We start from the raw sequence: 13,427 nt of genomic DNA on the forward strand, positions 1-13,427 counted from the left end.
CGCTGGCAGCCTCATGGCGCCATGAGACTAGGCGCTATAGTGTGCAGCATAACGCCGCCGTCGCAGGCGCGACGAAAAAGATCAAATTCGTGAAATACTTTCAATGTGGGGTCAAATCCTGCTTAACTTTTCCAAAAAGGTCAAAACAGTGATTTTGTCCCCCTAGCAAAGCTGCTAGCACGGTAGTCCGTCCGTAGAAGCGAGGAGCTTTCTTTACAGTTTTCCTTTTTGGCGTGGGGCTGGTAGAAGCGAGAAACCGTCCGTCCGTCCGGACTTTAACAACCCTTTCACCATCATCATGCTTCTGATGGCCATCGGGTTCGCGTTTGTCGTTCACGATGCTGCCCTCGTCTCGGTGGCAGCACCAAGGTGACATGCAACATATGCACCATCGTCGGTGTTGTAGGCTTCTGTCCGCCGCAACGTATACACAGATCGTATCGGGACCCGGAGAGATGCGTAAACATGTGCATAAGTGCGGCCCATCGTTAAGAAATAATAGTACTACTACTCTAAACATTTCTCTTCGTGCAATTCAAACGTGCCCTGACGAAAATCAACTCTACGGGCATCGAACCGCACGTCGTACGACTTAGAGGCTTTTTGTGGTCCCTCATACGCATAGGGGTAGGACACACAATTTTTGGTCACGACCTTTGTCCTTGCAAACAAAGGAAAGAATTACCAAGTTTTGGTAATTACTCCCTACGTCCCTATCATTGTGTGTGGTTTATCAAGAACGGAGATACCCCCTCTGTTTCAAAATATATAAGCGTTTTTTTGCAAAAACTTTCAATCTATTCATCCTCAATTATGGTAGTACAACGAACACTACAAATAATAAAAATTACATTCAGATCCATAGACCACCTAGCAACGACTATAAGCACTGAAGCGAGCCGAAGGCGCGTCGCTATCATCTCCCCTCCCTCGCCGAGCCGGGCAAACCTTGTTGTAGTAGACAGTCAAAAAGTCGTCGTGCTAAGGCCCCATAGAACCAACACACCAGAACAGCAACCGCCGCGGATAAAGAGTGTGGATCAGAAGGATCCAATCTGAAGACACACGAACGAAAACAAACGACGAACAGATCCGAGCAAATCCACCAAAGACAGATCCGCCAGAGACACACCTCCACGCGTCCACCGATGATGCTCGACGCATCATCGAAACGGGGGCTAGGCGGGGAGACCTTTATTCCATCTTCAGGGAGCCGCCACCGTCTTGTCTTCCTGAGCAGGACACAAACCCTAACAAAGCTCGAAAAAAGATCTAAAAACGGAACCCTCCCACCGGCAAGAGACGAGATCCACTCCACCTCATTTTTGACACTAGTATAATACACATTCTTATAAGACCATAATGCCAAGGCTCATTCCCTATCCTCCATAACACAATCAACACTGACATCTCCCCACAAAAAAAACATTGACATCAATTATTTTATAAAATTTAGAAGTCAAAAAATAATAGATACATACATGCCAAAATTCAAATATAAGGAACTACTCCCTCCGTCCGCGAATAAGTGTACTTCTAGCCTTTGTTCTAAGTCAAAGTTTTAAAATTTTGACCAAATATATACAAAAGAGTAGTAACATATATGACATAAAATTGATATATTATGAAATTACAATTCAAAATGAATCTAGTGATACTAATTTAGTGTCATAAATGCTGTTACTTTTCCCTATAAAGTTGGTCAAAGTTTTAAAACTTTGACTTAAGACAAAAGCTAGAAGTACACTTATTCATGGACGGAGGGAGTATAAGACATGAACTTAATATGTAAATACACACACACACACACACACACGCACACAAGAAAAAGAGGAGTCAGATTATCTCAACGTGAGCACAAAAGGTACACTTCTTTCTTCCTTGCCAATTGCGACCGACGAGGTTGTCTTTGGTCACTACAGTTCCCCATGATGATTTAAATTTTTAGTGAAATTCTCAACTTCCAAATTTTCTTGTTATTATCCATTGAGACCTCTAAATTCGTGAGTTCATGGTACATATAGTCAACCGTGATATTTCTAGTGTTAGTTGTACTACCATGTTTGAAGATACATAGATTAGAAGTTTTTCGTAAAAAAAACACATCTCGCCCTTGTGTCAGGTTAAGCGAAATCAATCGGGATAACAGATTTTGCCATGGAGGCCGATCAAATCCCATGGAAAAAAAAATGTCCCGCGGGGATGAAATGAGCACCTGCGCAAGAGTATCATTCTTATCATGAACAACACGGTACAAAATTGGATATTGTTCTCGGAGGTTGGCATTGGCTAGCCAGATATCCTCCCAGAAACGAATCTCCGACCCGTCATTTTACCGTTGAAGCAAAGCGGAAAGGATCCATTAGACCAGCCCAAAAGTGCAACAGGATTTGTCAAACGACATCCTCAGGTTATATATCTTTTCATTGATAGAAGAAGAGAAGTAGCATTGGGATTACAAAACCATGTGCGTAAGAGGCATGATAGGAAACAATCATTTACTAAGTAAGATATTAAATTTGTAGGTCATGAATGTCAAGGTCACCTTGATCTTTCGGTTTTTCAAACAATGATTCATGAAATTTCATGCGTATACCATTTTCAATTATTTTGGTTATTATGGCTGCGTGTACATTTTTTTAAGATTATTTAGAAGTGCAGAAAATGCATTTTCGGTGAAAAGAAAACGAAGGGTTCCATGGAGCCTCAGCCACAATCGAAGATGCACTTTCCGGGGTCATTTCATACTGATCTTGTCGTTCGGGGTTAATTTGGTAATCTTGGCCTCGCCTCGGCATCGTAAATGTCGTCGCATCGCTACAAGAGCAGAAGCTCCGCGCGTCAGCCGCTACAATAATCAGGGCACGGCGCACGCCGCGTCGTACCGTACGCACCCGTCCCGGCTCCCGAGTTGCTTGCACGAAACGGTGCGGCCTCGCCATCTCCACTCGCAGTCACACCAGCTCAGCACTCAGCAGCAGCTTCTGCTCCGCTCGCATCCCTCCACCTCCACCAGCAGCCAGCGACCGAGCCCCCCCGTCCGGCTCTATTCTACTCCTACTCACCGATAGGTGCCCCGTCCGTGCGCCTCGACGCCGCCGGCGAGCGACCTAATGCCGGGGCTCTAGCCCTCCCCATCGCCTAAGGCGCCTCCGACGACGGGCGGGCGGCCATGAGGAAGCACCTGCCGCAGGCGAGCCGCCACAGGTGGATGCGCTCGCTGCTGCTCGCGCTCCCGCTCCTCTCGCTCCCGATCCTCTACGCCGCGCTCGGGCCGGCGCGCACGCAGCAGCCGCCCTCCCCGCCGCGGCTCGGGGGCAGGCAGCAGCAGCAGCAGCCCCTGCCGCCGCCCAGGCTGGCGTACCTCATCTCGGGCGGCCCCGGCGACGGCCCGCGGATCCGCCGGCTCCTGCGGGCGCTCTACCACCCCTGGAATTACTACCTCGTCGGAGTCTCGGGGGAGGAGGAGCGCGCGGATCTCGAGGCGTTCGTGCGCGGCGAGGAGGCGCCGCGGAGGTACGGCAACGTCCGGGTCGCGGCGGCGGGGGAGTGGCCCGTGGTCTCGCGCCGGGGCCCCACCGAGCTGGCCGCCACGCTGCACGGCGCCGCCCTGCTGCTCAGGGAGTTCGACGGGTGGAGCTGGTTCATCAATCTCAGCGCCTCCGACTACCCGCTCATGCCCCAAGATGGTAATTTCAGCTCCTTCCTGGATGGATTGCCCCCGATTAGCTTGCAATTCTAAGCGTGCCTTTGCTTGTTAATTTTAGAGTATCTAGTACACTTGTTGTAGCTTGGGTCTGCTATCAAAACTACAGATTGTGCGCCTTAGTGCTAGCTTGTTGTAGCTTCGCTTCATTTAGGAGCTTTGGATTATGGACTTCTTTGTGTCACCTATCCGTTTCGCCAAGCTTGGGTCTGTTATCTAGTTCTCTACCGTCTGATATCTTGTTCTCCAAGTGGTAGATGCCCTTATGATGCTGCTCTGTAAGGTTTTCATTTGCTAGAACTCCTTACAGCCAGTTATTCTGTTATGTTTTAAAATAGTGCTATTTTGCCCTTTGGTGTAGTCCAGTATTGCTAAAGGATAAGTTCAGACTGAGTTTAGATACATTACCATGTTCAACACACTGGCGATCCAGTTACATCTTGACATTTTTTTGGAAACTTGGTGTGCCTCCGTAACTCTGCAACGACACTCAAACTTCACCAAGTATTTCAGCTGTTGCCATTGTCTCAATTAAATTGCAACAAATACTGCAGCATTGGTGTTCCTTTCGTTGAAATATTGCAGTATTGGTTTTCCTTTCGTAGAAAATACTGCAATAAATACTAAGAATTTAATGAGTTAGGTTATTGGGCTAGACATTATTGGTGTTCCTTTCACAGAAAATGTTGTGCTGTGGTAAAAAGTAGCAGTGAACTTCATCATTTTGTGTAAATTCTACTGGAATATTACTGATGTTACATCAACTCGAGTGGTGGTGCTGTATGTCTATTTATAATATCATTATGATTTTAAGGAATGAGTGTCAGAGCAAAGAGCCAATATAGCTTGTGCTTCTGGCCTCATTTGCACTTCTTGATGTTATGTTGGGATTTTACGCACAGTCGTACACTAGGAAGGTCAACCCAGCTGGAAGACAGGAAGTAGATGCAGCAGTTTAGGACATGAAGCGTATCTTTTAGTAATTCCTAAGGTTTCTATGAGTAAAGAGTTATGTTAGGAATGGATAGGTCTCAGAGTTTGAATTAGATGAGACCATGAGGATTGAGTTAGCCGTGAGTCTCCTATAGAAAGGACTGGCGACTGCTATGCTATGTACTCGTGATAGCCAAGCAAACGATAAGAAGTAGGAGTATTTTCGTAGCTATCTTCTACTCCCTCCGTTCACAAATATAAGATGTTCTAACTTTTTTCTAACTCGGATGTATATAGACACGTTTTAGTGTGTTTGTTCACTCATTTCAGTTTGTATGTAGTCCATATTGAAATATCCAAAACATCTTATATTTGTGAGCGGAGGGAGTATCTTTCTGCCCTAGTTATCAATACAGCGCCAACCACGGCGCATGTCCACTTGCTGGTTTTTGGCCCAAGAGCTCCCCCAGGTCTTGACTAAGCCTTGAGATCCGGAGCTTTATCACTTGAGTTCACAATTTTTACCTGGTTGTTACAGCAAATTACTGACGTAGACCTGTATGTTGATCACATTTATGGATTGCAGTGCTGTACCAAAATAGTTGGTGTCACTTCTGAAACTAACATACCTGTTCTTGCCCGTGGCAGACCTCCTTCATATCTTCTCATATCTTCCAAGAGATCTGAACTTTATCGACCACACAAGCAATATTGGTTGGAAGGAGTAAGGATATTTATTTCGGTGTGTTTCTTAGCGATCAGATATGTTCTTTATCATGATTCTTTGGTTGCATGTGCAGGCATCAAAGGGCTAGACCAATCATCGTGGATCCAGCATTGCAGATCTCAAACAAAACTGAGGTTGTAACAACAAAGGAGAAAAGAAGCATGCCTTCAGCTTTCAAAATATTTGTAGGTATTGTCTCATGCTTGTTTTGTACTTAACACGGTTGAAATATTCTGCACTAATTCAAAATAACGCTTTGCTGTTGCCTATCACCTTCTATTTCTGTTAAGAATAATCTCTTGAGTGCAATACTGATAGATTCCCATACATTACTGTGGAATAAATTAGTATATCACTGTAGAACTATGGCATTACTATAGTCATAATAACATGCTTTTTTTCCTTTAAGAAAACGCAAAAAGTTTTGTGTCTTGATGGAAAAAGAGAGTTTGTGTAGAAGCCCAGAGAAGGGACACACCCAGGAGTTACAACACAACACCCCTAAGTTGGTAGAAGTGCTGCTAGAACCACTGCCCCTGCTTTCACCCACGGTCAGGCCTCAGACCTAATAGTGTCAAGCAGGCTGGCAATGTGAGGCTGCGGAATTTTGTGTTATCTGGGAAATTTTCCTTGATGAAGCCACTATTCTCTTGAAGATGGAACTGACATGTGCCTATGTTGACTGCCAACAGCCAAATGCTACTCTTTGTTGTCGTGTAAATTTTGAGCTCTAACCGATGACCTTATTCTCCCGATGCAGGTTCGTCGTGGGTAATATTGAGCCGATCATTCCTGGAGTTCTGCATATTGGGATGGGACAACCTTCCTCGCACGCTGCTCATGTACTTCACCAATTTCCTGTCGTCCTCGGAGGGATACTTCCACACGGTGATCTGCAACTCAAAGTACTACCAGAACACCACCATTAATAGCGATCTCCGTTTCATGGCGTGGGACAACCCCCCTCAGACGCACCCTCTCAACCTGACGGCCGAGTACTTCGACGCAATGGCGAACAGCGGGCTGCCATTTGCGCACTCTTTCACGCGTGACGATCCGGTCCTGGATATGATTGACACTGAGCTGTTGAGGCGAGCGCCCGACCGCTTCACACCAGGTGGATGGTGCCTGGGTAGCCCGGTGGGTGGCAAAGACCCCTGTGCCTTTTTCGGAAGGTCGTTTGTTCTCAGGCCGATTAAAGGTTCGGGGAAGCTAGAGAAGTTGTTGTTGAGACTTTTGGAACCTGACAACTTCAGGCCTAAACAGTGTATATAACGCTCTTGTTACATTTAGCCAGTTTTTTTTAGTATTTTGGTAGCGTGCGCTGTGCGGGGGCAAAAGTGTTCCTAAGGTGGTTTGTTCTCATTGCTGTGGCGGTAGGCACAGTTACACGGCGTGCTTCTGTATACTTGCAACTGGAAGCTCGAAGAGTGACTGAAATCATACATGTACACACTATACACTTCATGTCCCATCTCTTCATGGATGTGAATATACAAATTACAGAAATCCATAATCCAAAGAAAGTACAATCTGTTTATTAACATTGGCTTCTCTAGGGTTTCTTTTCTTTAGCCGTAAACTCCGAAAATGTTGTTTCAACTATAAATGCTGTTAGCACGTACTCACTCCGTCCCATAAGATGTTATTACAATTGATGTACTCATATATTGGCTTGACAGTATGGTTGTTCTTCAATTCATGCGAGTCTTGAATCCACTAAAATTCGTAAATTACTACTCCCTCCATCCCATAATGTAAGACGTTTTTTGACACTACGCTAGTGTTAAAAAACGTCTTACATTATGGGACAGAGGGAGTATGAGATTGAGGAACTAACCACCTGTAATCACAAAAGGTAGGGATCTTTATTGATGTTTTCACTTGTCAAAATGACGAGGCTAGGATCACATGCTACCCCTCCCCTCGCTAACCACGTAGCCGAGAGAATGGGCACCATCTCTGATGATGCTACTCATTGCAGAGCCAAGCGCACAACCTCGCCACCCAGTGTTGCCGCCCTGACATCCAAGACAGACCCACCACCGCCACCGAAACAACAGGCTGTCTGAGAATCAAACACCAAGACAGACAATGTCAGAGCGAACCCGCAGTGGGTCAAGACCGAACATTCCGATGCCGACCCACATCCAGGGAGCCCCACCTTAACCAGGGGCACGACTCATTAGGGTCAGCCAACATCATCACTGGGGCAGCCCTAGAAGACGGGCCACCAGAGTCGTGGCCTCCGAGGACAGATCCGGTCTATCCCTCGAGGCCCACCACAACCTAACCCTAGATCCAACCCCACCGAACACTAGACACCCTACATGCAAGGTGTGTCACTGGCATGTCGAACAAAGTTATAGCTACTAACAATGGCAACTATATCGACATGCGGTGTGTCTTCGAGCACCAGAGAGGCCATGGCCCGTGGACCATATCGGTGACATAAATGCTGGGGCTGTAGTACCATTTTTCATCTTTCAAAAAAGAAATTTAAATATTATAAACAATGTTTTTTTTGTGTGAATATTCATGAGACACGTGTCTACAATTCCAGGAAATTTCAAGTATAAATTCAAAATACACATTTTAAGGAACCGGGCTACCCCTTTCCGTTTAATATCTTAACAGAAATACATTGTGATACAGGAGGTGGGAAAGAAAGAGTAGGAGTTTGGGGCAACCGTCAGGAAACCCACTGCTCATGTCTACAATCAAGGTATGAACCATGGGGCGAAAACCTGACACCACCCTCCATCACAAAGCTACAACCTAGACCAGCAAACAACCAGAGTCTCAAAATATGACGCATAACACCGTGCAACAAAGCTCGTCCAAAAAGGAAATCCTGCCAATCCAACAGACCAAAACGACTAGAAGGCGATGCAGGCTACAACTAACATCCCAGCAAATCTACGGCTTCACTCCTCGGGGGTATCAGCTCCAGGCAAAGGAGGGCCACACAACAACAGTTCTCCTTCAGCAGCTCCGCACCGCGCTTGACAGCCAAGAATGCAGCCAAAACCATCAACTAGCATCTTCAGAGGCTTGGGCGAGACAAGTTCCACTAGTTCCAGTGATTTTTGACGAAAACAGCTGTTTCCTTTTCATTTTATTGTCTTGATCTCTAATTCTCTATACATCAATAATTTTATTTCAAGTAGCTTTGCTAAATGGGCAGTGATCTTTACAGTTTACAGATGGTGAAGTTTGAAGAAACAATCTTAAATTCTCAATGTCATACCTGTAAAGGCGTAAGCGCAACAGATATGATTTTCTTCTCTTGATATAACCAAACTGAAGTGTAGCAGCTGGATGTCTTACTTCACTCTCTCTGCACCAAAATGTACAGCGGTAAATGGGATTACACGCTTCACTGTGAATGTCAACGACGAAGAAGCTCCACCAATTTCCTGGCCATATGTATGATTTCTTGTACCACCGGCTTTGAGTTGCTGTTCGATTTTGTTTTACATGATGAATTCCAGCCTGTTCCTGGATATTTCCATCTTTGATGAGCTTACACTCAACAATGTGCATTTTACAAAACATATACGTACGTAGATATCTAACCAATATGTATAATGACCCAACTGGACCATGGTTACGAAATCACATGAAGCAAAATGCGAGAAGCATATGCCCATTCCAGAAGTTGCAGAGAAGTACTGTCAGTAACTATTCTAAGCATCCATGGCAGCAAAGGGAGTGAGATGAGCGTTGCTTAAGTGCATTGAAAACCTTACGAGCCTTTGCTCTCGTTCTTTATTTGCTTCCTGTCTTCGGACTTGTGCTTCTCGGCATCCTTCACCATGCGTTTCTTCTTCAACATGCGCTCGAACTCCTCCTTGCTCAACCAACCTTCCTTGTTTTCCTTCTTTACTTGCTTCTTGTCCTCGGACTTGTACTTCTCAGCACCCTGCAGCATGCGCTTCTTCTTTACCATGCCCTCGATCTCCTTCTTGCTCAGCCAACCCTCGCCATTGTCCTTCTGCATTTGTTTCTTGTCCTTGTCGTTTTCCATCTTTATTTTCTTTATTTGTTTCTTGTCCTCGGACTTGTACTTCCCAGCATCCCGCATCATGCGATTTATCTCCTCCTTCCTCAGCCCACCCTTGTCGATGGTGACGCTGCTCTTGTTTCCAGTCGTCAGGTCCTCCGCCGACACCCTCATGATACCGTTCGCTTCGACTTCATATGTCACTTTGAGTCGTGCCATGCCCTTAAGCTCTGGGGGAATACCAGAGACAGTGACCTGTCCCAGGAGGTTGTTGTCCTTGGTAAACTCCCCTTCACCCTCGTACACCGGGAAGGTCACGCTGGTCTGGAAGTCGTATATGGTTGTGTAAGGCCCATCTCTCTTAACGGGGATGGTGGTGTTCCTGGGTATCAGCACGCTCATGATACCAGGGTCACCCATGATACCACTTACTATCTCTACCCCGAGCGAGAGTGGTGTGAACAAGAAGGATCAAGTCCTGCACCTTCTGGTTTCCCTCGCCGCTGAGGGTGGCGGCCTGTACAGCAGCACCAATGGCGACAGCCTCGTCAGGGTTGATGCTCTTGCATAATTTCTTCCCGTTGAAGAAATCATTAAGCAGCTGCTGAATCTTGGGGATCCTGGTGGAGCCTCCCACAAGCACGACATCGTGGATTTGAGACTTCTCCACCTTGGCATCGATGAGGCACTTCTCGACGTGCTCAATGCACTTGCGAAAGAGGCCCATGTTGAGCTCCTCAAACCGGGCACGAGTGATGGTCCCATAAAAGTCAATGCCATCGTGGAGCGAGTCAATCTCAATTTTGGCCTGCACTGTGGAAGTTAGCATCCTCTTTGCCCTCTCGCAAGCCATCCTCAGCCGCATGAGCGCCCTCGGGTTGCTTCTGATGTCACTCTTGTGTCTCCTAAGAATATCCTGCACGAAGTGCTGCACCATCTGGCTGTTAAGATCCTCCCCACCAAGGTGGGTGTCACCAGCAGTGGCCTTGACCGTAAAGATTCCCTTGTCAATATTGATAACCGAGATATCCAAGGTACCGCCGCCAAGATCAAATATGAGCACCGTCTTCACTTCACTGCTGCTGGACGTCCTGTCAAGACCATAAGCGATGACTGCAGCTGAGGGCTCGTTGATGATGCGCATGACGTTGAGGCCAGCAATGGTGCCGGCGTCAAGGGTAGCCTGGCGCTGGGAGTCATTGAAGTAGACCGGGACAGTGATGACGGCGTTCTTCACCACCGTGCCTAGGTAGGCCTCGGCCACCTCACGCATCTTCATCAGCAACATGCAGGAGATCTCTGCAGCAACGAACTGCTTCTCCAACCCCCTGTACTGCACCACGATCATCGACCGGTCACCAGGACCTTGAATGACTTTGAAAGGCCATAGCTTGATATCACTTTGTACGGACGTGTCACTGAATCGCCGGCCAATAAGTCGCTTTGCGTCTGAAGAAAATAGGAGATATCACAAGGATGATCTTACAGAACTAGTACAAATTCATTCTCGAAAATAAAAGAACTAGTACAAATTTAGGTATCAGTTGCATCACAAAGAACATATTTTAAGTCTGTGCAATGCTTTTCCATGAAACAGGACCCTATATGTCATACTCGATGTTGTTTTGTGATATGGTTGATGGCTAAGCGTGCAGTTCTCTAAAATTGGTTCTTATAGTTTTACAGAATTTGCATCGAGCTTTCAAAACCACTCATTCCGATGAGAATTCGAATGGCATAGCAAAAGCAATAAGCCATTCAGTGTTTGCCCGTCAAAAAGCTGCAATCTTTCCTGGATATATTCAGATTAAAATATAGAGGTTGTCCTATAATATTATGCAGTGAGATAATAATTTGTTAGTTTTCAGTGACACTAAATGATTTTAGTGAATAGGAGTACTTAACAGTTGATGAGATAATCCTTTCATCACAAACAACGAAAAGGGCAAGGCAAAAAGGGAAAAGATGGAGGGATCTGAACGGCGGTCTAGGCTCAGAGAAGATGGTGGGGATCTGATCAAGCTCAGAGCATCTTGGGGACTCTACTGCGGTCTATACATGTAACGCCGTGGCACAATCCCGTGGACCTGAGAAACCTAACGAGTATAGAACAGCAGATCGAAGTACTGCCAATAATTCAAGCACACTAGTAGACTGAGATCAGGTGGCCAGCACATAGTTTTGCCTTTAAAGAAGCCTTTAGAATGCACTAGCTAGCACGAAGATAGCTCTGGACGTCCCTCAGCTTTAGCCGGCGGCGTGTAGACATATGACCGACCATCTTGAGGGCACTAAGTCTATGTATGCAACACAAGCACACAAGGCCGGGTGTAGGTCAATTGAACTGGTGCAGGATCAGATCAGCGTGAGGAGTTCTTAGTTCTTACCGAAGACGGTGTTGACGGAGTTCATTGCGGCCTGGTTCATGGCCGAGTCGCCGATGAGACGGCAGGTGTCGGTGAAGGCAACGCAGGACGGCGTGGTGAGGTTGCCCTGGTCGTTGGGGATGACCTCGACACGGTTGTGCGACGGCCGCCACACGGCCACGCAGGAGTAGGTCGTCCCGAGGTCGATGCCGATCGCCGGCCAGTCGTCCTTCGCGCCAGCCATCTCCGCGCAACAGAGGCGTACGGAAAAGGAAGATTGAAGTAGGGCAGGGCGTGGCCTGAATTTAGGAAGCCGAAGGATTTAAAATAAGCAGGAGTATTTTTTTTCAGTTTTGCTATTTCACATTTACTCCCTCCGTTCCAAAATAGACTCCAGTTTATAGTATTAATTTTAGACCAGCACTGGGCGCCGGTGCGCCGGCCGAAAGTTTCGGCCGGTCTGCCCCAGCTGTCCGATCTGGCTGCGCGAGACCGTCATATTCAGCACCTCTTCAACCTTTTTTTACCTTATCCTTGCCTCCAGTGCATACAGAGAGGAGCGAGCCAGTCGGGGCCGCAATGGATGCGCGACCGCAAAGCACCGCCGGCTCGCACCGTCTGTCGCGCTGTCGCAACCGCACGCCTCGCCGTCGTCGCGCGCGAGGTTGCCGGCGTCGTGCCCGAGGTGGTCGTCGTGCCCAAGGTCGCCATTGCAGCTCCCCTGACCGCCCCGTGGTTGCAGCGCCGCGACACACCGTCGCATCTCCGCCATCAGCCGCCGTTGTAGCTCCGCCATCACCGTCGTGCCCCCATCCCAGCAAATCGACTCCATGGACATGACTTTCCATTCGCCATCGCTGCTTGTAGCTCCCGCCATTGATGGTTGTAGCATCCACCGATGAAGGTTGTAACATCGCCGGCGGCCGCTTCCAGCAAAAGAACGCCAGGGGTTATTGCTTCACGCCTAGACAGTTGTAGCATCGCCGCTACTGCTCGCAGCTCCTCGCATCGTCGGTTCCAGCATCTCCGACGACCGGTTGTAGCATCCCCATCTGCCGCTCGCAGCTCCTCTCACGGCCTGTTTCGCATCGCCGACGGACGGTTGTAGCAAAGAGCGACTCTGGTTGCAAGCTTTTTTCACCTGAGCTTGAAGCTTTTTTCACAAAAAGGTTGCAAGCTTTTTACTCTGCGGTTGCAACAAAAACACAGAGATACGCCATGGTCGTCGTCGAAGGAGGATTTTCTCAATCTCTTTTTTGAAGCTTTTTCATCTGCGGGTTGAAGCTTTTTGTCAAAACGGTTGTAACTTTTCCTGTATTTTGTTGTCTGGTTGAAGCTTTTTTATCTACTGGATGTAGCAAAAACCTCCAACAGTAGTAGCAAAAAGCCTGCTATGGTTGCAGCAAAAAAATCATTGTCGTCCTCGCGAGGTCGTAGCTCTGCCTGATGGATGTAGCAAAAAGCTTTGCCGGTAGTAGCAAAATCCAACAACGGTTGCAGCTTTCCCTTTTTGTGCAGTGCCGTTGAAGCTTTCTATGTCTATGGTTGAAGCTTTTTTCAACGGGTGTTGAAGCTTTTCTAGGTGACGGTTGCAACACTTGTATACGCAGGAGGATCCGGGCGCTGCGAGCTCCCTCGGTCGCCAGCGAGATGGGATGGTCGCCGCGAGCTCCGAGCGGGGAGGGGAGC

The 13,427-nt window shown here is 47.4% G+C and overlaps 1 protein-coding gene and 1 pseudogene across 1 annotated transcript; one reads left to right on the forward strand and one right to left on the reverse strand.

Moving 5' to 3' along the window:
- The first annotated feature begins 2,856 nt into the window (after positions 1-2,856).
- Positions 2,857-6,833, forward strand: LOC119290814 (beta-glucuronosyltransferase GlcAT14B-like). Its single transcript, XM_037569463.1, has 4 exons — positions 2,857-3,689; positions 5,288-5,363; positions 5,440-5,555; positions 6,127-6,833. Exons 1-4 carry the CDS (start codon positions 3,173-3,175, stop codon positions 6,639-6,641), a joined length of 1,224 nt encoding a protein of 407 aa, XP_037425360.1. The 5' UTR covers positions 2,857-3,172; the 3' UTR covers positions 6,642-6,833.
- Positions 6,834-8,039: 1,206 nt separating this feature from the next.
- LOC119290815 lies at positions 8,040-12,015 on the reverse strand (annotated as a pseudogene).
- Positions 12,016-13,427: the final 1,412 nt, after the last annotated feature.

Source organism: Triticum dicoccoides, chromosome 4B (assembly GCF_002162155.2).
Source record: "Triticum dicoccoides isolate Atlit2015 ecotype Zavitan chromosome 4B, WEW_v2.0, whole genome shotgun sequence".
NCBI lineage: Eukaryota > Viridiplantae > Streptophyta > Magnoliopsida > Poales > Poaceae > Triticum > Triticum dicoccoides.

Coding starts and splice junctions, on each gene's coding strand:
- LOC119290814 (XM_037569463.1), top strand. CDS start 3,173: ATGAGGAAGCACCTGCCGCAGGCGAGCCGCCACAGGTGGATGCGCTCG. Junction 3,690..5,287: donor CCCGCTCATGCCCCAAGATG/GTAATTTCAGCT, acceptor TGCCCGTGGCAG/ACCTCCTTCATATCTTCTCA. Junction 5,364..5,439: donor AGCAATATTGGTTGGAAGGA/GTAAGGATATTT, acceptor TTGCATGTGCAG/GCATCAAAGGGCTAGACCAA.